This window comes from Alexandromys fortis, unplaced genomic scaffold, assembly GCF_014885135.2.
Source record: "Alexandromys fortis isolate MF-2015 unplaced genomic scaffold, M_Fortis_MF-2015_v1.1 scaffold_9, whole genome shotgun sequence".
NCBI classification, from domain to species: Eukaryota; Metazoa; Chordata; class Mammalia; order Rodentia; family Cricetidae; genus Alexandromys; species Alexandromys fortis.
In genome coordinates this window covers 18,098,114-18,121,033 of record NW_026067892.1, presented here as the reverse complement: position 1 = coordinate 18,121,033, position 22,920 = coordinate 18,098,114, and the positions used below count along the sequence as shown (strand labels likewise).

Genomic DNA, 22,920 nt, shown 5'->3' with positions numbered 1-22,920 from the left:
CACCAAAGCGAACTATAAAGCATTAGTATCTTTATTACGGCATAATGCAGTACTTTATACAGTGAGTCATCTGAAGGTACAAACAGTTTATGTACAATACACAGACAGCCTGAACAGAAAAACAGATAGAATTCAAAATCCAGAGTTATCTGAAACTGGAAAATATTTTCTCTGTAGAAAATAGTAAAAATGATAACATTTCCCAATAAAGCTCATTTAAACCAAACAACAGCTAAATTATACATATAAATATTGTTTAGATTCTGGAATACAGATGAAACCTATCTTCATTTGTTCAGAGAGCTATGCTTCACTTACAGTATGTACTATATAGCTTTCCCTTCATTGTTTGATTTATGGCAGATCATTTTTTCCATAGGCTAAAACCAGGTTTTAGCCTCTTCCCCTGAAAGGCCAGCATGTTCTGCCATCAGCTTGCTACAGCACAAATTCTTATCCTAATAGTGAAAGGTTTCACTAAAGCATGCCCAGTGGTTGGGCAAAACCAAAACCTATATAAGCCACAGTCATCAACAAAGAAAAATTTCCAAAGAATTCCAAGCACAGAGGACAAGAACCATCTGGTCGGAGTGGAAAACTGAAGCTGATGCGGTGATCAGAGCCCTGTGGTGCTAGGCCAGAGGCACCGTTCACACTGACATCAGAGGATGAGCCTGACGATCTTAGCTGATCTAAACAATTCGAGGAAACAAGACAGAGCATGTGATTCTGGTTTTCTTTCTGAGTCTGTCCTACGATTCCCTGTAGAGAATCTCCAGGAAGGCATGAGGACCCACCACTTGGGCTTCTGTGCTAGGTGGGATGGTTCCCCGAGAAAGAACCGCGGAGAAGTGGGTCAGTTATTGCTGGGCCGGGTGCTGAGTTCGTCAGTTCCCGCAAAGCAACAACTTCAATTGTACAGCTTGTTTTGGAATTCTCTAAATGGTGATAACTTTTCAATAGTGAAGCAGCCTAACAGAAACAGATCTTATGCTGTGGCTTAAGATCAACGCCACTGAGAAAACTGTCTCACTCTGCCCACTAGTAGATATAGTTCCTTGAAGAGTCATGACTCAGAGTGGTCACCATTTAAAGCAAGCTTTCTCCTGCTTCCTCACTTGTGAAGATGAAGAGATTCCTTTATTGTGGCTTTTTGAAAACATTTTTTGTTTTGTTTTTGAGACAGGGTTTCTCTTTGTAGCTTTGGGGCTGTCCTGGAAGTCACTCTAGACCAGGCTGGCCTTGAACTCAGAGATCTGCCTGCCTCTCTGCCTCCCTAGTGCTAGGATTAAAGGCACCAGACCTGAAAAGTTCTTCAGCAATAACTGAGCCCTCTTCCCTTACTTCCTGGCAAATTAATCTTCTAAAAGAAGGGCACAAGCACTTAAATACCATGTATCTAGTCTTATTACTGATGAAAAGAACTTCAGACATTTGGAACCTAACTTTAAAGACACTGGCTCCTATAAAAATGTACTTCTATACACACTATGGAGAATTCACCAGAACACCTTCTGCTGAGAAACAAGAGTATGTGGAGACACTATGAAGAGATCTATACTGTCTGCGTTCCACCCTCCACATCCAGAGCTTACCACAAACTGCTCAAATCAGCTAGTAAGTCTGATAGGCACTGAAAAGCATTGTTCAGCATCAAACCTCAGCACACACATACAGACACCAGCGACTGTTTGTCAACAGGCTAGGAGGCCAACTATCACGGGAAAAAAACCCTTGATGTATAGTCCTCCAGAGACCGGAGGCAGCCATTCCTTAGGGATTTTCTTTGGAGGACGTTACTGAGAGATATTCTGGGGAGTAGAGATGGAGTTTAGTTGTAGGGTGTGTGCACACTCGGCACGTGAGGTTCTGAGATCAGGCCCCAGTAAACGCACACACACTAAGATGAACCTGCAAAGTCAACACTTAAGGATAGACAGATCCACGGCCGGCTTTACTTTGTAAAATTACACACTATGTTGGAAAACGATGAACTGGGTTCCTACGAAGACAGCTTATGATGTTAGATCAAACAGTCCAGAGCCCATTTCTCTACAAGGAATGGGGGCTGAGCAAATGATCAAAAAGGAAGGAAGCACTGGGGGCTTTGACGGGGGGAAGGGCAGAGGGGTCCACAGTGTGAACAGTTCCTGCTAGCCTCTACTCATTGACCAAACGCTTTACTAAAACTCCGCTTCTGGCCTTTGTTGCCACCTCCGGGTCGCTGTCCTCTGAAGTTTCTATTTCCTCCTCGCTGCCCCTGCCCCCTGAAGTTCCTGCTTCCACCCCGCTGTCCTCTGAATGCACCGCGGTTGCCATCACGCGGACCCCTGCCAACTCGATATCCATCCACGGGTCCTTCCAGCTCTGGCTGCTCCGTGGCCACACTGAGCTGCCAGCGTCTTGAATCATGCCACTTCTCCTGCAGGTAGAAGGTTTGTCCCATGATTTTATGAAATTTGGTAAAGCCACAAGAAAAACTGTTGCCATGTCTCCAAGGAACAAGCTGTTAAACAGGTGCTTAAAAAGCTGCTTGTGCCAAGTATGAGCCCCCAAAGCTGTGGGAGCAGTGTGGAGTCTATTGGAGGGTCAGCCCTCACTCTCCACCTGAAATTTCACTACTGCCATGCTGTAGCTCTGTGAGCACACTCGTCACACAGTGCTAGGAAGCACAGCACAGGCAAGTGCTCAGGAAAGTGCCGACACAGAGCAGTTGGGCAGACCCTGGATCCACCTTCAGGGAGGAGCAAGGCAGGCCAGCAGCAAGGTCACAATAAATCAGTGAGACTGCTCTCTGTGGCCCACATTCACTCGGCTTTCAGAATGATTTGGGTCTACAAACACTAAATATAAAAGAAAATACCTGTATTTCTGTGACTGCTTCAGTGCGGACATCAAAACAAACTCCCTAGAAAGCAAAGCAAAGAAAGACTCAATCCAAGCAACACACCGATACTGCCAAAAACAAAGAAAGCTGTAAAGGAAACAGCAGATACTGATGCTAGATAACCAGAACATGGCTAACATATGCTCCTAAAAAGGAGCAGGAGGTAAAGAAATGCTCCAAATGGGACCAGGATACCGCCATGCTAACCCATATTCAAGAGGACACAATGAAAAGCAGAAAATTATATAGCTGATGTCTAGTTTTTCATAATTCAGTTTTCTGTGAGAACATGAGAGAAGGTATATAATTTATATGGTATGGTCTTTTTAATAATAAGTACTTTCCTTTTCTGTTGTGGAAGCCACCAACAGCACAGCACCAAACTACTCCTGTACTGGCAGTTTGAACTACACTTCCCACCCCACCCAGAAATTTACCCAGTCACAGCATAGGTGTCAGACAAGTGCTAAAGGACCCCGACATTCGTGGGCTTCTCTATGCATGGCCAACTCCAGGAACAATGGGGCATTCAGATAGGTCACAGGGATTAAGGCCTTCATTGTAAGCAATCAGAGGGAGGGAAAATTCACCAGGGTGAATATTATGCCTAAGAACTCTGCCATCCAGGTAAGGACTCCTCTAATGAATTATATACCGAGCCTGGGAAGCTGCACCGAGAGTCAAAGCTAAGTCTTAAAGAACACCGTGGAGGGGAAGGCACAGTAAGCAACCAAGGTCAGGCCCTAGGGAGAATAAGGCACAGGGTGCTTGGTATCCCCACAGTAAAGGGTAGGAGGAGTGGCAATGTGGAGCTGGTAAGCAGAACAAGTTGACCCCCAGCTTAGGCTCACGGCTTCTCTGATCAGGCATTTCCTACCTAACACTGGAGCTCTGGATTTCCATGTACATCCGTGTGTGTGACCATCAAGGGATCCCTTAGTCAAAACCAGTTCTCCAATACTTATCTGCCCTTTATATTCTCATTTTCCCATAAAGGCACAGTGATAACTACACAACAGTCTGCGTTGGAGACAGCACCACGGGAGAGGACACATCCTGGTCACCATGCTAACCACCAAACTAAGCTGTGGCCCCATACTCACCAGTTTTCCTTTGAGGAAGACCATCCCCCTCACTTTGGCATCAATGCCTTCGCCCAGCTGCTCCTTGAGTTCTTTCCAAGCATAGCTAATGTTGGGCATCTCGATCGAGCACTGTAGGATCATTGTGACAAAGCCCTTAGGGAGAGAGAGCATAAAAGTTAAGTCTTGAAAAATCAATCAGTGTCATCAACACTTGCTCTGAGGAGAAAAGGCTCTGGGGGAGGCTCTCCCTGACAGTGCACCACCCAGCCACACAGAATGGGCGTGGGTAGACTGATGGGAGAGCAGCAATGTCAGTATCCAGTCATTACTCTTCTCAAGTCTGCACTGGAGGGACTGGTTGACGCCCAGGGAATCTGTGTACATCTTATGCCACATGGGTCTACAATTACTTCATGAAAAACAGGAAACCTCATTGTATCAAAAGAATTCACCATTACAACACTCAGGACAGTGGGTTTGCACTCGGTTTTAGAACATTTTAATTTGTTTGTTTCCCTGTGAGCTTGCATGTAGAGGCTAGAGAGCAGGTGCAGAAATGCTCTCTTCCTCCACTGTGTGGTCCTGTGGTCGTCAGGCTTGGGCAGCAGGCCATTTATATATTAGCCTTCTCCTCCCAATCCATCCCTGGGAAACATTTATCTGTTTTGCCCTATTAAGTTTGTTTTTAATTAGGAAAATAGCTAAACACAGCCAGTGCCTTCCCACCTCCTAGAGGTGAAGCCAATCAATCAGGAAGTTCAAATGAACTCTTTTAGTCTTGCTTATACCATTTTATAAAGTACCCCAAATTTACCGCTTGTGAGTTGATCAAGGAGCGCTGGTCGACTGATGTGGCCCCTGAAATGTGGGCCAGTGCGGCCGCCAGGGCCTCTACAGCCCCCTTCTCCTCAATCAGCTTTTCAGCTGACTGCTTGAAGTGGCTGATGGCGGTGGGAGGCACAGAATCCAAAAGCCTGTGGTTTGAGAGTGAATTTGTTAGAGAATAATTAATACAAGAGACACTACAATAACTGAAAATAAACGAGCTTTCAAATGGACATTGGCACAACTAGGGGTGTGGCTAAACTGGCATAAAGGCAAGTCCTGGGCTTAATCCTAGCACTGCAGAAACTGGAGGTGCTGCTGTGTGCCTTAGGCACTTAGGAGGTGGAGACAAGAGGATCGGAAGTACAGGGTCATCTTCTACCACACTGCTTCCAGGCTCTCTTGGGACAGAAGACTGTCTCAGTATGAGATGCAATGAGGTTCAAGAGCACATTTGTTTGCTTTTGTTGTGCTCTCTGGGACAGGGTCTTCCAACATCCACCTGGACCCGGCTATATACTCTCACCCTCCTGTCAGGAGGATTCCAGGTGTGCATCACCATGCCCAGCCCCCATACTGCAACAGTATAGTGTTGAACTTATGTGTTACTTTTAGAACTAGACAAAACTATAGCTGCTTATATTCTGAAATCTCAAACAAATGTTCTATATTGGATTTAAATCACAGTTTTTTGAGGTGTTATTTGCTGGAGGATAGCCACTGTCTTGGCAATATCAAAGCAGTGTATCTGTATGCTATGCAGAGTGGGCTGGACTGGCAGCCACCCTAAAGGACACCTCTTACACACTACTAGAACCTGCCTCTTTTTCTAGTAAGTACTCCACAGTGCTCTCAACACGACAATGACAGCCAACACCTTCATCGCTCATGGGCTCCCTGCCTACTCATTACCCACTCAAACTGCGTACTTCGGTAGAGACCAACTTCCTAAACTCCCAGGGAAGCTGCAAGGGTGACTGACTACAGCACCACTCCGCCATTGTTCCCTAGGTAACCCTACCAGATATGGCTCAGGCAGACATCTTCTGCACTCCTGGCTACTGCTCTGCAGGCAAGCTCTGGTCAGGTGAGGCCTCAAGTCATTACCAAGGTCCTGGGAAGCTGCTTTTAGGCGCCTTCTCCATTTTCACACTGTCACTTTACAGCATTCACTTCCTGAGCCCCGAGGCACGATGTGGTGCCATTCTGAGACTGCCAACATCCAGCCCCGGCTTGGGGCTGCAATAGACAACTGTTCACCATCCTGACTTACATGCAAATTGCAGACTTCTGGGGCCCTGACCCTTTCTGCCTGTTGTAACATGAGCATGTCACACATCTACAGTGGTAACCTGTTGCACTCTGCTCGGCAGACACATACGCAGAACAGATTTTGGCTCACACAACTTTTACCGAACTTACTCCAGACTATGATGCACAGGGACCACAGCAAGAAATCCTAATCTGCTGAAAATCTTTCGACCTACAGGATGATCCTACACCGTGAGGTCACTACCACTACTACAGCTGAACAACCCTGCATTCACCAGCTTTCACTCTACCACAGGGGGAATACAGGATGAAGATCTGGAATGTTGCCTGTAACCCCAACTAACCAGTCACAAAGTGGGAAACATCCCAATTACGGATAGCGGCTCCCCTGAGAAACAGGCAGGGATGACAAGAAATATGGATGTTTATTCTACCAAGTTGGCTGTTTTGTATAAAGCAGCTGGTTATATTAAGGCTTTGGAAGGAATACAGAAACTTTTAAAGGTCCAAGAAGCAGCATTGAAACAGACTGTGGTGATGGTAGAAAACGCACCTGATGGCATCTTTGCTGGAGGCCTTTATTATTTCTGTTGCAGAAGGAACACCTACCCGCTTAAATTTAATTCCCTACAAGAAAACAAACCACAACTTCATGAATAAGGGTTACTGCTTCTACTGAGATTAAGTAAGTTATTTCTTTGTTTTTTATTTATTATGTAATACAGTGTTCTGCTTGCATACTAGAAGAGGGCACCAAATCTTACGAGCCACCACGTGATTGCTGGGATTCAAACTCCAGATCTATGGAAGAGCAGGCAATGCTCTTACCCGCTGAGCCATCTCTCCAGCCCAAGTAACTTATTTCTTAGGTCTACCAAATAATCCACTTTATTCTGTGCCTATCTGTCTCTGGTTTCCAGGACTTTTAAAGTTCTAAGGAGGTATGTTATAGGATGACCTTCAATGCGAGACTGTCTGATGCCTTTTCTCTCATCTGTAGACTGAGTCTATGGGTTTGGGGACAGAATGCATCCCACAGGTGAATGCCCATCTCACCACCTCTCACCAGGGACACCACTTCACCACGGAAGGCAATGGACTCCCGTTCATATCAGACACACCACTCTGTTCTGTGTGGCAGGCACTAACTGAAGCCCACCCAATGCAAGGGGAGAGCAGCTAAGGTCCTCCTAGAGGAGGAATCATCCATAAATATTATCAATTCTGTAAGAATATTTAGCCTCAAACTCATGGTGATCCTCCTGCCTCAGTGTTGTAGGTCCATGTACCATACTCCAGCTCCCTCTATCCTTCTAATGCTCTTCCCCATTATCCCTTCTCCACACTCTAACCTCAAGTATTTCTGGTCATGTTCATACTATTGTCCAAGAATTACCTTTCAAATATAAGAAATGCATCATTACTTTCAAATGCAATTTTTTAGCCTTCCTACCATGGGAAACCCATATCTAAGACACTTCTAGCCATGGTCCTAAAGACTGACCTTGCCTTCAGAACTTAGCATGTGTCGAATTCAAGTTAGAAAATCACTTTACCGCTTTCTGCTCCACTTGCACTAACTGGTACTCTTCCTTGTGCTGATAAAAGCAGATGCAAACCCCTGTCCTTCCAGCTCTGCCTGTCCGCCCTGAACGGTGAATGTAGGACTCCACATCCTATGGAAACCAAGCACATGAGTGATAAGAATAAAACAAAGCAGCATGCACAGGTCAGTGAATGAAACTGAGTCTCAAAACCTCTCCAACAGTGCTTCCTATCCTGTGTGCAAACATTCCAAGGGTATGTGTATTGCCAAGCCAAGTGGCTGCAGTACAAGTATTAAAATCTATTTTAACAATATATCAAGTCTTTAAAAAAAAAAAACTTGCTAGCAAGTTAAGACTATATCTATACACAACAAAAAGACATGGGACCGGCCTAGATGTCCAACAAAGAATGGATAAGGAAAATGTCTACAGGCACAATGAATTTTACTATATTACAAAATATGCAATGATGAAATTTGCAGGAAAATGGAAAGAACCGACTTGGAAGACAAACACTGACTGTTCTTTCTCACATGCTTTCTATCTATCTATCTATCTATCTATCTATCTATCTATCTATCTATCTATCTACCCACCCACCCACCCACCCACCCACCCACAAACCCACCGAAACTGACTGTATAGACTTCAGAAAAGGAAAGACCCTATGAAAAAAGGTTTTACCTGAGGACTGGGGAGACTGCTGGAAGACACTAATATGAAGGGGGGCGGGTGAGGATTGAGGGTGAAAGATGGAAATCAGAAATGGGGCAGACATCTAAAGACATACGCCTAAGTCCTATCACTGCAAGACACTACATAAAAACAAGTTATCAACAGGTTATTATATTCTCTTCTGCAAGCCTTCAAGATCTAAATACATAATAAAAAACTACAAAAGTAAACAGCCGGGCAAGGTAGCAAATGGTTGGCCAGAAACTCTCGAACCATCAAACACAGAATACTGGAATGAAAGGTGTATGTTACCACGACTGGCAGCCAATTTACAGAAAACCACATAAAAGTCAGGGAAGTAACTTTTAGTACCCCAAAACCCAAAAGCAATGTTTTATTCTTGTTTAGGAAAAGAACAAAAACAAACAAAAGCCTCACCTTCGGCGGGCAGCTTTGGACAACCAGGTCAACCTCAGGGATGTCTAAGCCACGTGCAGCAACATTGGTCGCCACCAAAACGCCAAAACTGCCATTTCGGAAACCTTTCAGGGTGATTTCCCTTTGCTTCTGTGGAATGTCGCCGTGCAACGACTGGGCATCCTGGCAAAGACATAAACTAACCTAAGAATACAAACCCACCACACCACCCTCCACGAGGTCCAAGGGCTCAATCTGGAGATACTCCTTTCAGAAACATTAGAGTGAAAAACAGATGCCTTCTTACATCTGCGTCTTACATGGAAAAACCTTCAACTGTCTGCAGCCCTCAGCCCAACATCACTCTCTGAGGCTGAGAAACCATCAAGACAGACTATGAGTGTAGCTTTCATGAGAACCAGCACCTGCGCGGCAGGACTGATCGATGACATAAACCCCAACCATCAGAGCAGCTTCCCTAATCTAACACACCTGCAAGTCACCGGGTGACCGCAAATATGTCCAAGATGAAGAGTGTCTGGTGCCCCAGCCCTTTCCGGCATGATAAGGAAGGACCGACCTGCTTTATGCACGAATTCTGTGACAGTTCCTGGGCTTCTCTCTTGGTTTCACAGAAGATGATAGTGCGTCCCTGATGACCGCTGTACACTCGGATCACATCCCCAATGACCGCTGCCCTCTCACTCCAGTGGCACTTAATCGCCAGATGCTTTGAAGAGAAGAAACGGCACTTAGTATAGCCTTGCTGGGACCTCACATCTCCCTTCTCAACTCTTAAATCTAATGTCGTGGTACAGGAAGTAAATGCAGGCCTTACAGGGCTGTCTGCTGCCACCACTGCTTAGAAGAAAGAAGGAAGCTAAATAAAATAAAGAGCAACATGGTCTGTCCCCAGGCCTCTCGACTCTCTCCAAAAAGCGTCTGGCTTCTTTACATTTTAACGTAATCAGGAAACGCTATCTCCCAGGCTCCTGCAGAAAACCAAGTAACTGACAAGAAAGGATTACATGTGCTATGCCCCTTCATCCACTTAAAATACAATCTGTACAGGCCTCTCCTTGGGTGAAATGAATTCATCTAGGTACCGGAGCCTAAGATGGAACAGATTCAAGATGTGTCAGATTGCCCTGCTCTCTAGTGGCTAAATTCTAAAAGTAATTACTTTATCTAATTCAAACACAAGGTTTCAAGTGACTCTGAAATCAGGCTACTAGATGGTGAAATCCAGAAAGCACAGACACCATACATAAAAGAGAAAGATGCACTTTACTTGGCTCTTCATACGGACTAAGTATTTATCTGGAAAAAGAGCTTGTATTTGCGAATCTTAGAACTATCAGACAGGAAACAAAATGACTGACAATTTAATACTAATTCCGGCAACTAAATGAATCATTTACCTCCACAGTTATGGCTGCTTTCTGAGTCTTTTTACCAATCAGGTCCACCTGTTCGTATGTAGATTTCATGTATTTCTTAGCAACATTAAATACCCAATGAGGGCAAGTTGCAGAGAAAAGCAATGTTTGGGGGTTGTCTTCAGAATCTTTGGGGAAAAAGAAGTCAGTGTGAATAATCCAAACAAGGCTGTACACACAGTACTTCACCTCACCTGGCACCTCCAGGGTGCGTCACCATTACGACCAGCCACCGGTGGCCAGCCACACATCAAAGACACAAAAATAAAAATGCTGAAAACTCCCAATACACAAAAACTGATATAACTTGTCATCAGAAAGGATGCTCAAAGCATTTTGAAACCTATTTTGCTTTCTAGCCTTTGTCCTTTCCCACAAACTGGACAAGCAATTCTGGAAGTCCAGGTACCAAACAGCATGGATCTATAATTAAACAGCCTGTAACAAAACTCATAGTAGCTTTGCATTTTAAGAATCCAGAATCTGAGGTGAGATGGCTCAGAGCTCAAGAGTTCAGTTCCCAGCAACCACACGGTGGCTCACAACCATCTGTAATGACATCTGTGCCCTCCTCTAGTGTATAGGCATACATGATGCAGAACACTATATATATATAATATGTAAGTCTAAAAGAATATAGACTCCAGTGACAAGGCCTTCAGCTAATCCTCAGCACCCCCAATGACAAAGCCGTCTGGACTTAGGAGCACTATGGTGTTCAGATTCTTCAAAGGGAATAGCTGGTGGAAGCCTTCAGTGCACTTCACAGCTACACCAGCAGCTCTGCTTAAGGAGACCGTGTTACAGAACCAGTTCCCAGTCATGCAGAACCACTGTAAATAGAATCCTCTATATGAATAAAGGCAGAAAGTGGCACATGGAAGAATAAATCATGCCCAATCACTTGACAGGGTTTGAATAGTAAACACTGATTTATAATTAGTTGTTAGAACAGTGTTATCAAGCTATCAGAAAAGGAAATTTTTCTTTTACTCCACCAAGCTTTTACCAATTGTAGAATGCTGGCTTTAAAAATTAGTCACATCTTAGTCACAAGGTGGTGCACACCTTTAATGCCAGCACTCCTGAGGTAGAGGCAGGTGGATCTCAGTGAGTTCAAAGGCAGCCTTGTCTACAAGAGCTAGTACCAGGACATTAAGGGCTATAGAGAAACCCTGTCTCAAAAAAACAAAATTAAATAAAAAAATAATACATATTCTAAGTTTCCTTGAGTAAGTGTCCTTACTTATCTCCTGGAAGACAATTTTACCATGACCCCACCCTTCCATCAATCCCTTAAATTTGGGGCTTACCTTTCTTGTATGCCACACATAAAATTTCTTCTACTTGATCAGCAAAACCCATGTCCAACATCTGGTCAACTTCATCCAGGACAACATGTTTAAGTTTGGTGAGATCCAGCTTTCCATTCTGCAGGTGGTCTTTAATACGACCCGGGGTCCCAACCAGGATATCAATCCCACTCCGCATCCGCTCGACTATAAAAGATTCCAGCAAAGAGTTGCTTTGACTTAAAATTCCTTTTACCAGCATGGCGTATCCATTTACACACATTTTCATTCTCAACTCTTACTAGACAGCTATAAAGTAACATGCTGCAAGTAAAAGAAGTTTTTTTTTTGGGGGGGGGGGGTGTGGAGGTTGAAACGGCATTAATATGTAGTTCTAAACACTCTGGAGCCCAGCCCTCTTTCCTACCTCAACCTCCCCAAGTGTGCCACTTACTATGTGTAGCTAAGAAATAGGAGGAACATTCTGTAGGGTAACTGGGTGTAGGAGTGTAAGACAGCACAGAAGGGCGAACACTCTAATGAGGCACAGAAACACTGGGAACGTACGGTTCACGCACTGCGCAATACTGGAACAATAAGGAGGCCCAGGGATTACACGGGGCACCTTACATTTTCTAATACACCCTTCAAAAATAGAAAAGTTAAGCAACTTGGACACTTTAATTACTATGCGATCAGTCAAGATTCAATTAAACCCAGGCCTTCCAAGGTCACTGACGTCACCGAGGATGGAAACCATATTCATTCGTGCCAATGCCTCATCTTCCTTTCAGAGAAGAGAGAGGTCCAGACCAGAATGCAATAGATAGGAAGAAGGAATTGCAACCTTAGCTGATGCCTGTGAAAAAGTCTGCTTGCAGCAAGAAACATGCATGGAAAAGAGGCAAACCCGGCACACTGGGTTTGATATGCTGCAGTCTTTAGGCAAATAAACACCCTAAGATTTACCTTGAATCACCCAGAATCCTGCTCTTGGCCTTTTAAACAGTCCAGAGAGAACCCCAAAATAAGATAAAGACAGAATTCAAGTGGAGGAGGCACCCAGAACAATGGCTGGCAGGCACACTTCCCTCCCTGGCTTTTGAACTGACTTACTTACTTTGACTACCATAAGGAGTTCCACCATAAAAGCAAGCCACCGATAACTTTTTTGTGATGTCACTGAAGTCTTTGCTCACTTGATTTGCTAATTCTCTTGTAGGTGCGAGAACTAGTACCTGAACGAGAAAAGACAGAGCTTCAAAGTGCTGCACAGTATGTTTCTCAACCACTCCAGAATTCACGATGAACTCATCCTACTTATCTACTTTTTAAAAAGGTTTATTTCTATTTTTGTGTACCAGGTGCACTCAGTGCCCGAGGGGGCTAGAAGAGGGTGCTTGTTCCTCTGCAATCTGAGGTAAGCCACCAAGTGGGAGCTGGGAACCAAACCTGGGTCCTCTGGAGGAGCAGCCAGCCAGTGCTTTTAACTCTTGAGCCACCTCTCCAGCCCCGTCATCCTTCTCATCGTGACATATACCCTAAACATTTATCTTGTTTTGCAATAGATATCACACGCTATATAAACAAGACCACTAAGACAATCCCCAGGCAATATTCTAAGACTCCGTGATCAAGCTAATTAGAAGAACGTGTTTAAATGTTTGCTGCTCCGGAGAAGAACTAGAGTTGGGGAAACAACCTGGAGGGGCTTCACCAACATTAGCTGGAACAATTTTCCCAGGTTCCTTATGCACTATTAAAAGTACTTTCTACGCATTAGTCTGATTTAGTTCTCAACAACCTTCGTGAGATACTGAAGAGTAAACCAAAAGTCCAGGGGCCAGATGGAGGCCAAGCCTAGACTTAAACTACAACTGGCAGGGCCCACTCACTCAGTTCATTCCAGATTAACAGCAAAAACTATACCCAGAAGCCATGGTACTACCTGACTTTACAACCCCAGCAACCAAGAGGCAGGTAGATCGCCATGAGCTAGAGGCCAGCCAAGTCTACATAGAGACCGTGTCTCAAGTAACTAAACACCTAGGATCAAGTCTGTGAGTCCCAGGCACATCCAGCATTTTAACGGGGATAAGAACATTATAGTAAGCACGGGTGATCACAACCAGGACAGATCACAGTACTAGACATATAGAGCTGGTATCCAACAATTCAAAGAATCACCCCAGCCTATGGTCAGAGAGCACAAGGACCTTGGAGGAACCCAATACTAATTAGCATATACAAACTGGGCTGGGGCCTAGGATGAGCTTAAGATAGTTACCTGAGGAGCACGGCCTCTCTTCCTCTCTTGTAGCCCACTCTGAAGCTTCTCAATCAAAGGGATGGCAAAGGAGAATGTCTTCCCGGTTCCTGTCCGTGCCTGGGCAATTAAGTCTTTCCCACTGTACACATGGTGGAATGTCTTGGCTTGTACAGGAAACAGGTAACTCACCCCACGAGCTGTGAACAAATCAACCATGTGACTTGGCATTATTGTGTTTATTTTCAGTGTTGGGGAGCTTAGCTGGAAAAGGACAGAGATGACAGAAAGCAAGCCAGGCTCACATTTCTAGATACTGACTTAATAACTGAACCAAGACACCAGCCTACTTCACCGTGGCAGAGATGCCTACCGGAAGAATTGGTCCCCATTCACCACAACCAAGAGAGTGAATTCAAATTCTGACACCAGGCAATCTTACCTTTGAGAAGCTTGATAGTCTCTTCAGATATGGGGAAATTAGAGAAAGCGCCTTCTTTCTGTTCCACAGGTATTTCCTATCAAAGAACAAGACCACAGAAATCAGTAACTCACAAGCAAGTGAACGAGGAAGCCTCTGAAGAGTCTATTCTCATATAGACTGGGGCAGAGGCGGCCAAAGCCTGACAGTTTGATCAGCAGAACCCACTGGGCAGACAGAAAACTGACTCCACAAGTTGTCCAAATGCCATGGTACTTGCTCCGGCCCTCCACAAAAACTGAATGTCCTTAAAAACACAAAACATCAGTTTAAAAACCAATCAAGGAGGGGCTGGTGAGATCACTCAGTAGGGAAAAGGCCATGCTGCCTAAGCCTGACATGTCAGCCATTTCAATCTCAGGCCCTGCAGAGGAGAAAGAACAAATCCCTGCAAGCGTCCCCTCACCTCAACACACCCTCTCGGGCTGTCGACTGCACAGCAAGTTCAAAGCCAGGCTGGGAACATTACAAGACCCTGTCTCAACCTGCCTTAATGCCTAATAAGGATAAAGAGGACTGGTGTGTGCCTTTATTCCTAGCATTTGAGAGGCACAAGGAGGCAGAATACACAATAAGACCTCATCACTTAATGTGGTGTACACCTTTAATCCCAGCACTCAGGAGGCAGAGGCAGGAGGATTGACGCCAGCTTGGTCTTCAGAGTGAGCTCTAGGACAGCCAGGGCTACAGAGAAACCTTGTGTTGAAGGAGGGTGAAATCAACTCTCTGATGCAAAGTGCTCCGCCAGAGCTTGTTATGCACCCCAATGAGGTGCTGACACATCAAATTTCCTATTAAAATAACATGTATGCTTAAGGCCTTGGGTTCAACATCCACTACCCAAACAATTTTAAAATGTTACAATTACGTGTAGCAATTATCTATTCCCCTGAAGCAATGGAACAGTCTACCTTCTCTATAGCAGTCCACTCTACTCTACTGTCAGTTGGTGAGACAGCAGCGGGCAAGGTGCTCAAACGAAGCCTGCCAAGTTCAGTCCCCAGGACCCAGGAGGAGGGAACGAATGAGCTCCTGCAAGTGTTGTCCGCACGCACACAACCAAACACACACAATAAGAACAGATGAAAGGGAAGTCAGCCTCACCTTCTCTGTCTCACTGCTGTCTTCGCCAGTAGCGTCACTCGACTCCGCATGAGAGAATCCGTTCTTCAGGTTGGGGCTTTTCTCTCCAATGTCTCCATTTGCTTCCTTCCCTTTCTTCATCTTCTTGGGCTTAGGAACATCTGCGTCTTCCTCTGAAGGTTCCTCAGCTTTTATTTCTTTGGTTTTAGCAGAGGCCGATTTCTTGTCAAGGGGCTCCTTTTTCTTCTTGGAGGTCTTGCTTTTAGAAGCAGTGTCGTCCTGAGGTGCCTCCTCTTGCTTTTTGGTCTTCTTGGGCTTAGGGGGATCCACATCATCTTCAGCAGGCCCTTTCTTTTTAACTGATTTGGCTTTGGAGGAAACAGCTTCTTCCGTTCTGTCTGTTGCTTCTTCTGTCTTGGATTTTGTCTTTTCTTTTTTAGTTTTCTAGAAATTAATAAAGACAGCACAGCACTGAACAAACCCACTATACTTGTGTGTAAAATCCACCAATTTTGGATTATTTCAGGGTTACTTATAGTTATGAAGAACACAGCTTTAGGCATTTCAACACTGTATAAGTTAAAAAACTCTGCCCCGAAATCATACATACAGGTAGCATGGGGATGGAGAGAATATTTAGGAGTGTGTGTGTGTGTGCGCGCGCGCGCACATGTAAACAATTCAAAAGAAGACCAGGAATTTCGAAGCGAGCAAGGTGAGGGTTACATGGAGGTGAAAGAAGGGGGCAATTACGCAATTATATAATTTTTAGAGACGGGATCTCATAGAACTAGCTGTCCTGGAACTCATTCTGTAGAGCAGGCTGGCCTTGAATTTACAGAGATCTGCCTGTCTCTGCTTCCCAAATGCTAGAATTAAAGGTGCACACCACTACACCTGGCTTAATGTAATTCTATTATAATTTCAAAAGGTTTAAGAAAATTAGTTAAGAAAAAACCCCACAGTATCTGTTTTAACTCCATTTCTTAGCACAATGGAGATATGTATATATAACAGCCATGGGGCATAAGGAGCTCCCCCAAGTACCTCTTCAGTTCACACTGGCCAATCATACAAAACTGAATTTTCCCAGAGATTCTAAGGGACCCCTAAGGCTCTAAGCTACACACTTCAAAAAGGGACCAAGAGCTGGGGAAACGGTCCAGGGGGGCAAAATGCTTTCAGTTCAAGCACGAGAACTTGAACCGGAAACTCTAGCACCCTTGTAAAAAGATGGGTGTAGGGGCAGGCGCCTGTCACCCCAGTGGTGGGGCTGGAGCCTAGGTTAACCAGAGGTGTCCAGACTCAGAGAGAAACTTGGGAAGTGTTAGAAGACACCCCACCCACACAGGGTTGACCTCTAGCTTCCACACGCAGGAGTAGGCATACCCATCCACAGGGGCACACACAGGAACGGTGGCCCAGTACGGTTCAAAGTGACTATAAGAGAAACTGTTATGCCCTCAGACAGGTGCTCTCAAAAGTGGGTTTCTTTTCCCTATATGGCAAAAACACTCATGAAATTTATACTTCGACGGATGAAATGAATTTACATAATGACACTATATGAAGAGAAAACTACTAATAAAATCCAAGCTATCATTCTCATACTTAAAACATAGACTTTATTTAAATGGACATGTATTGAAAACTTGTACCAATTAGGAGTCGAGAAGCGTGGAACTAAACAGAAGTGCGCTAAATTCCACCCCCGCCCCCGGCCTGCCCTCTACTCGCAAATCGCCGGCCGGCCACGCCAGTGGTTCTCAAACTTCCTAATGCCGCAACCCTTTAGTACACAGTTCCTCATGTTGTAGTGACCCCACCAACAGAAATGATTTTCATCGCTACCTCATTACTGTGATTTTGCTACTGCAGTGAATCGGACAGCAAATTATCTGATACGCGGGATATCTGATACTGTGGAGTCACGACCCACATGTTGAGAACCGCTGGGGCGCGCTAAGGTTCAGTGGTACATCACCTGCCAACATGTGACCGGCCGAAGGTTTGCTACCCGATAGCCACAAAAATCATCTTAAAAATAATGGATTATAATCTCCCCGCCCCTTCAACACGTGCTACCATATGTGAAAATTAGTCAGAGGTAGAGTTTGGAACCTAAGCGAGGAGGCAGGTCCCTCCCTCCTGACTACGGCATGCCATAGCTGAACACGCGGATGCAAACCCGGAACGCTTTGATCCAAGCGGTTTCCACCTTATCCAAATCCATTTCTGTTTCTTTAAAAGGCTCCTACCTAAAAACCTCCCCAGGACAGCAAAAACGTCAACTAAGTCGCGCAACACAAGAGTTCTATCTAGGACAACTTCCGTTCCCTTCCACGTCTCTACTTTGATCGTTAGAGACTGTCACGTTAAATCTCATCCCAGGAAGAAGAGCGAAGGCGATTTAACCTTGCTCACACAGATCCCCTCTACAAGAGGGTGTTCACTTAGCCCGACTCCAGTTCCACGCAGATCTAAACGACAAATACTAGAAAGACCTGCATCACCTCGTTTTCTGAGGTGTTTTTTCTTTTTTAAAGGGGGACCCGTGTCCGTGTGTCACTGCAGATGCCGCCCATGTGCCCCAGTTTCAGGCCTGGCTGACTGCGACTCCAGTCCTCACTGTGACGCGAACAGCAAACCCCTTCCGCACTCTCAAGCCTGGCCCGTAACGCGTGGCCCGGGACGCGCCAGCCGCCTGAGCGCCGCCGGGGGCCACGCGCTCCCTGCCGGGTCCGGCTCTGCCCGGCACCCCAAGCCTCACCTTGTCGCTTGACTTCGGCAGCTTCTCCATGCTCTCCTCGGCCGCGTCTGATCCCAACCTGGACTCGCTGCGGAGTTTTCCCGGCATTATTCAGCACGAGCAGCTCAGGCCTACCGGCTTCCTGCACCGCGTGCAAAGGAGAGAGAGAACGCACACCGCCTCTCAGCCCGCCCTAGCGCGTCACTTCCGGACCGGGGCGCATCCGGCGGAAGCAGCGAACACCCGAAAGCTTGGGTTCGCTTGGCCCTGGAAGGGATCGGTGGGTGCAGCGTGGAGGCTCTCTTGGTATTCTCGTTTAACTAGAGCTGGATTCCCACCGGCCCTGTGAGATAAATACGTCTAGCCAGCTAGAACTGGGTGACGACCTTGAGCGTAAGCCTGCTGCCTCCGTTAACAAGTCTGGGTTTACCGGCAGTCTTGCGATGTGTATCCTGAATCCTGTGTGGGAAACTGATGGAGGTGACAGCTAACCCCTGGTGCCTTGGTGAGCTCCAGAATTCAGGTACCAGCGATATAGCTCAGGTCTCGTGACCTGAATTTGCGATCCCTGGAATCCAGAACCGACCGCACAGTTGTTCTTTCACACGCGCGCGCCGTGGCACCCAAGACGCCCACTTACACACCCTACAATATGAACAATTGAAAAGAACCAGAATTGGCAGGGTGTAGGTGTGCACGCTGTTAATCCCAGCACTCAGGAGCAAGAGGGAGGGGTTCAGATCTCTAAATCTGAGTCTCTTCTGGTGTACGTACTTAAGGGCCAGCTAGGCATCATCCTGTGAGAGTCTGTCTCAACAGCTCTCCACCTCCTCCTCCAATTTTTTCCCCCCAGAAAAGTACGGTCTTTTATTCATGTGTGCACTAACAAACTTCCTGAGCATTCTTTCTATCGAATGTGAAAAACAGGGCTAGAATTCACAATACTCAAGACTTACCTGACTTCAAGGATATAGTCTATTGGAAGAGATGGACAAATGTCAGGGGGTTTGAAGGCCTTAATAGGGCCTTCAGGCTAGGAATGGGTTCCCAGTGATGCCTGTGCTGTATAATTCACTACCTCCACCGAGGAAGATGAAAGTGGCAGATTGAATGATCTGTGAGAATGCTAGTTTTTGCTCGCGCTACATCTCTGACTGGCCTTAAACTCATTGAGCTGCCTGTGCTGCCATTACAAATTTGTACCACCACACTAGTGATTTGTTTTGTTTAAGATTTATTTTATTTATTATGTATACAGTGCTCTGTCTGCCATGTTTCCCTGCAGCCAGAAGAGGACATGATCTCATGGCTGTGAGCCAGCATGTGGTTACTGGGAATTGAACTCAGCACCTTTGGAGGATCAGTCAGTACTCTTAACCTCTGAGTCATTTCTCCAGCCCCTGGTGACAAGTTTTTAAACTTCTTAGATCTTCAAATAATTGGGAGACATTTATCTTAGTAGTTTGAAAAAAAAAAAAAAGAGTAGAAAGTGCATCTCTCCCACCTTTACATGGGTTCTATGTATAGATCCCAGTTCTTTAGGATTGCATCATGAGATAGCAATCACCTTTGCCAGCTAAATCATCTCACAGGTCCTAAGAAAATGTCCATTGCAATATTAATGCTTTGAGGAGACATCAAAGTGTAGTAGAAATTCTGAATTCAAATGTTGAGCTTTGGGTTTGAGGTAAACCTAAGAAGGCTGGAAATGGAAAATGTTCCCGAAATATTTTTTTGATTCTGTCTTACTTTCATATAATGGAAATAAGATATTAACATTATTGACACTATCACACTGCCATGATAATGGGTGTATGGGAAGGTGCTTGCCAAGTGTAGAACACAGGAACAGAGACCCTGTCTCAAGAAAGTGGAAGGACCAGCACTCAAAAGTTGTACTCTGACCTCCACATGTATGCCCTGCTATGTATGCGCCTGCATTCACATAAACACATACATACAAAGATTATTTCTGGGGACAGGGTCTATGTAGCTCTGGTTGCCTCTCACACTCAACAGAGCTCCACCTGCCTCTGCCTCCCTAGTGCGTCACTGTGGCTAAGTTTTGTGGGGGTTTTATTTGGTTTTCCTTTTCTTTTTTTTTTTTTTTTTTTTGGAGACAAGGTTCCTCTGTAGCTTTGGAGCCTGTCCTGGAACTTGCTCTGTAGACCAGGCTGGCCTTGAACTCACAGAGATCCACCTGCCTCTGCCTCCAGAGTACTGGGATTAAAGGTGTGCACCACCACTGCCTGGCTTGGTTTGGTTTTTCAAGTCAGCGTTTCTCTGTGTAACAGCCCTGGGTGTCCTAGTCCTAGAACTGACATTGCAGACCAGGCTGCCTGCCTCTGCCTCCCAAGTGCTGGGATTACAGGTGTCTGCCACTACACTCAATTTTGCTTTAAGATAGAAACTATTATTTAATTTTGTTAATTTAATGACAGGAAAGGCCATCTTAGATTCACCTCGCTAGCATTTACCTACAGCTTATCTCTGTCACACAAATCCCCTCAGTGGCTGGTCAAGGCCCAGAAACCCCTTCAGTGTTGTACTTAGCACTGCTCTCTTCAGCAAAGATCACAGCAATAGGTGCTACTCATAGCTGACAATAAATACTTAAGACAATGTCAGTTTCCTTAGCTATAATGTGCTTTTGCCTAGATGGCCATTCCCAGCCTTTTTGATGGTTCTATGTGTGCTTATGGGTCTCAGTGGTTGTGCACATGCCTTCTGTTGCCCTTGGAGTCCAGAAGATGACATTGGATGACTTGAGGCAGGAAGTAAAGGCAACAGTTGTAAGCCACTTGACACAGGTGCTGGGAACAGAACTCAGTTTTTCTGCAGTATTCCTCTTAAGCTGAGCCGTCTCTTAACTCCCTGGTCACAAACCACCCACCACCACCCTTGTTAACACCTGCTGAATGAAGCTCAATTATGTCTCTAGATTTCTTACTCTCTGAACTTGCCAGTATGGCACTGCCATAAATTTAGGTTTTTATGTCCTATTTCATTAGATTCTGATCTAAAGAGGGCAAAAACCAGGCACTCCTCATTCACCCAGAACATTGCTCGGGACACCATGAATGTACTGGTACTCGGGCACTGTAGTAGAGATTTGAGTGTGAAATTAGAGCTCACAATCAAGTCAGTGCAGCTCCACTATCCCCCAGTGACTGCTTAGTCTAGTAGACACGTTTTCCCTCCTTGGCTGACATGAAGTCTGGATCTTGGAGAGGGCACCCCTCCAGCTTGACCATGCCCATGCGGGTTCCTTCCCTCATTCCATGTGCTTGTTTCCTCAACCCATTTCTGCTCCACTTTTTATACAGTTAGTCAGTGTAGGCTGATCTGAAGTGTTATGTATAATCAGTTTAGCTCCCAACTCAGAGACCCACCAATTTCCTCCTTATCTATTGAAAGTATGTACTAATACGCCTGACTTACTTCCCCATGTTCTTTTCAGATCTGTGTGTGTGTTCAGGTCACCCGAAGCTGGAGTTACAGGTAGTTATGAGCTGCCTGATGTGGGTGCTAGGGATTGAACTTGTGCTCCCTTAACCCCTGAAGCCATCGCTCCAGTCCCTCTTTTACTCTCCTTAGACTGCAAACCTCTCCAGCTCTCACAGACCTTCAGTTCCCTGGCCCACTACGTTGTAATCACTTCTATCTGGAAGTCAGTCTAGATGCCACAGGCATTAATCATGTTGCCAGTCTGCTTTGCCAATCTTTTCTCTGAGGAGAAGCCACCGTGGTCAGTCTCCTGCTCCCATCTCCATCCCCACACAGAATGAGATTGCTGTGTTGCCTAGGGAAACCACTTCATTCTTCTGATGTTAACCACTGCATGTCTAACCTCGACTTTTCACCTCAGCAACCACAGACTTGCCTACATGTTTTATTCCTAACAAAATACTGAAAGGCACTGCCACCCACATACCTAAAGCTAAAATTTCTAGTCTGTGCATGATCTCCTCATTCATTTGGGTTTTTATAGGAATCTTGCTAAATTTCCCCTTTCTGGACTCTTCCTATTATTTCAGCATTTATCAGATACCCATCCGACCACCATCCTCGTGCACAAAAATCCTAACCATCTTGTGCTCTACTCACAGCTTGGATTTACTCTCTCCTACCCATGGCCAAATTTCTACAAAGAGCTCTTCAGCCTTGGTACATATGTGGCTTGAGTCTGTTTTTGTTCTGAGACAAGGTTTCTGTGTAGCTTTGGAGCCTGTTCTGGAATTCACTCTGTAGACCAGGCTGGCCTCAAACTCACAGAGATCCTTCTGCCTCTGCCTCCCAAGTGCTGGAATTAAAGGCGATAACCACCAACACCCAGAGTGATTTGAGTCTTAAAGTGTATCCCAGGTCCACTTCAAACCATCGGCCTCTTAAACTCTAGGACTACATATGCTGGAGTTACAAGCATGTGCCACCATGCCCACTGTCTGTACTTCTACTCTCACTACTCCAGTGATGGTGGTTCTTCCTGTCAAATCTAGTGACTAGCTCAGACTTGCTTCCTGATTTCATATGAAAGCCTGCTACTCGTGAGCTTTCTGCCCTCAGTGTTGTCAATGAGGTCTCCTTCCCCTCATGCATGAAGTATCTCTTGGTTCTTTCCTCAGTCTCAAATTTTACAGTGCTTTCCTTGGATAACTGCATTTATATGGAATACAACTTTATTATTCCCAAATCTCTATCTCTGTAAGAAAACTTATGCTTCAGACCTATAAACCCAACTGCCCACTGTTTATCTCTTCTTAAGACTCTCACTGTGTCTACTGAAGTTAAAATATACCTAATAGCCAGATGTCACCTTTATCCCAGCACTGGAAGGCAGAGGCAGGCAGATCTCTGAGTTTGAGGCCAGCCTGGTCTACATAGTGAGTTCCAGGGCAGCCA

General features: G+C 45.4%; 1 protein-coding gene across 1 annotated transcript; it reads right to left on the bottom strand.

Annotated features, from left to right (window-relative positions):
• Positions 1 to 10: 10 nt before the first annotated feature.
• Positions 11 to 18,206, bottom strand: Ddx21 (DExD-box helicase 21). The gene is made up of 15 exons (XM_050138076.1): positions 18,040 to 18,206; positions 15,291 to 15,713; positions 14,148 to 14,223; positions 13,727 to 13,905; positions 12,560 to 12,677; positions 11,461 to 11,646; positions 10,130 to 10,275; positions 9,289 to 9,438; positions 8,730 to 8,891; positions 7,626 to 7,745; positions 6,623 to 6,696; positions 4,787 to 4,946; positions 3,991 to 4,125; positions 2,864 to 2,908; positions 11 to 2,422 (listed from the first exon to the last, which is right to left on the bottom strand). Exons 1-15 carry the CDS (start codon positions 18,124 to 18,126, stop codon positions 2,165 to 2,167), a joined length of 2,319 nt encoding a protein of 772 aa, XP_049994033.1. The 5' UTR covers positions 18,127 to 18,206; the 3' UTR covers positions 11 to 2,164.
• Between the last annotated feature and the right edge of the window lie 4,714 nt (positions 18,207 to 22,920).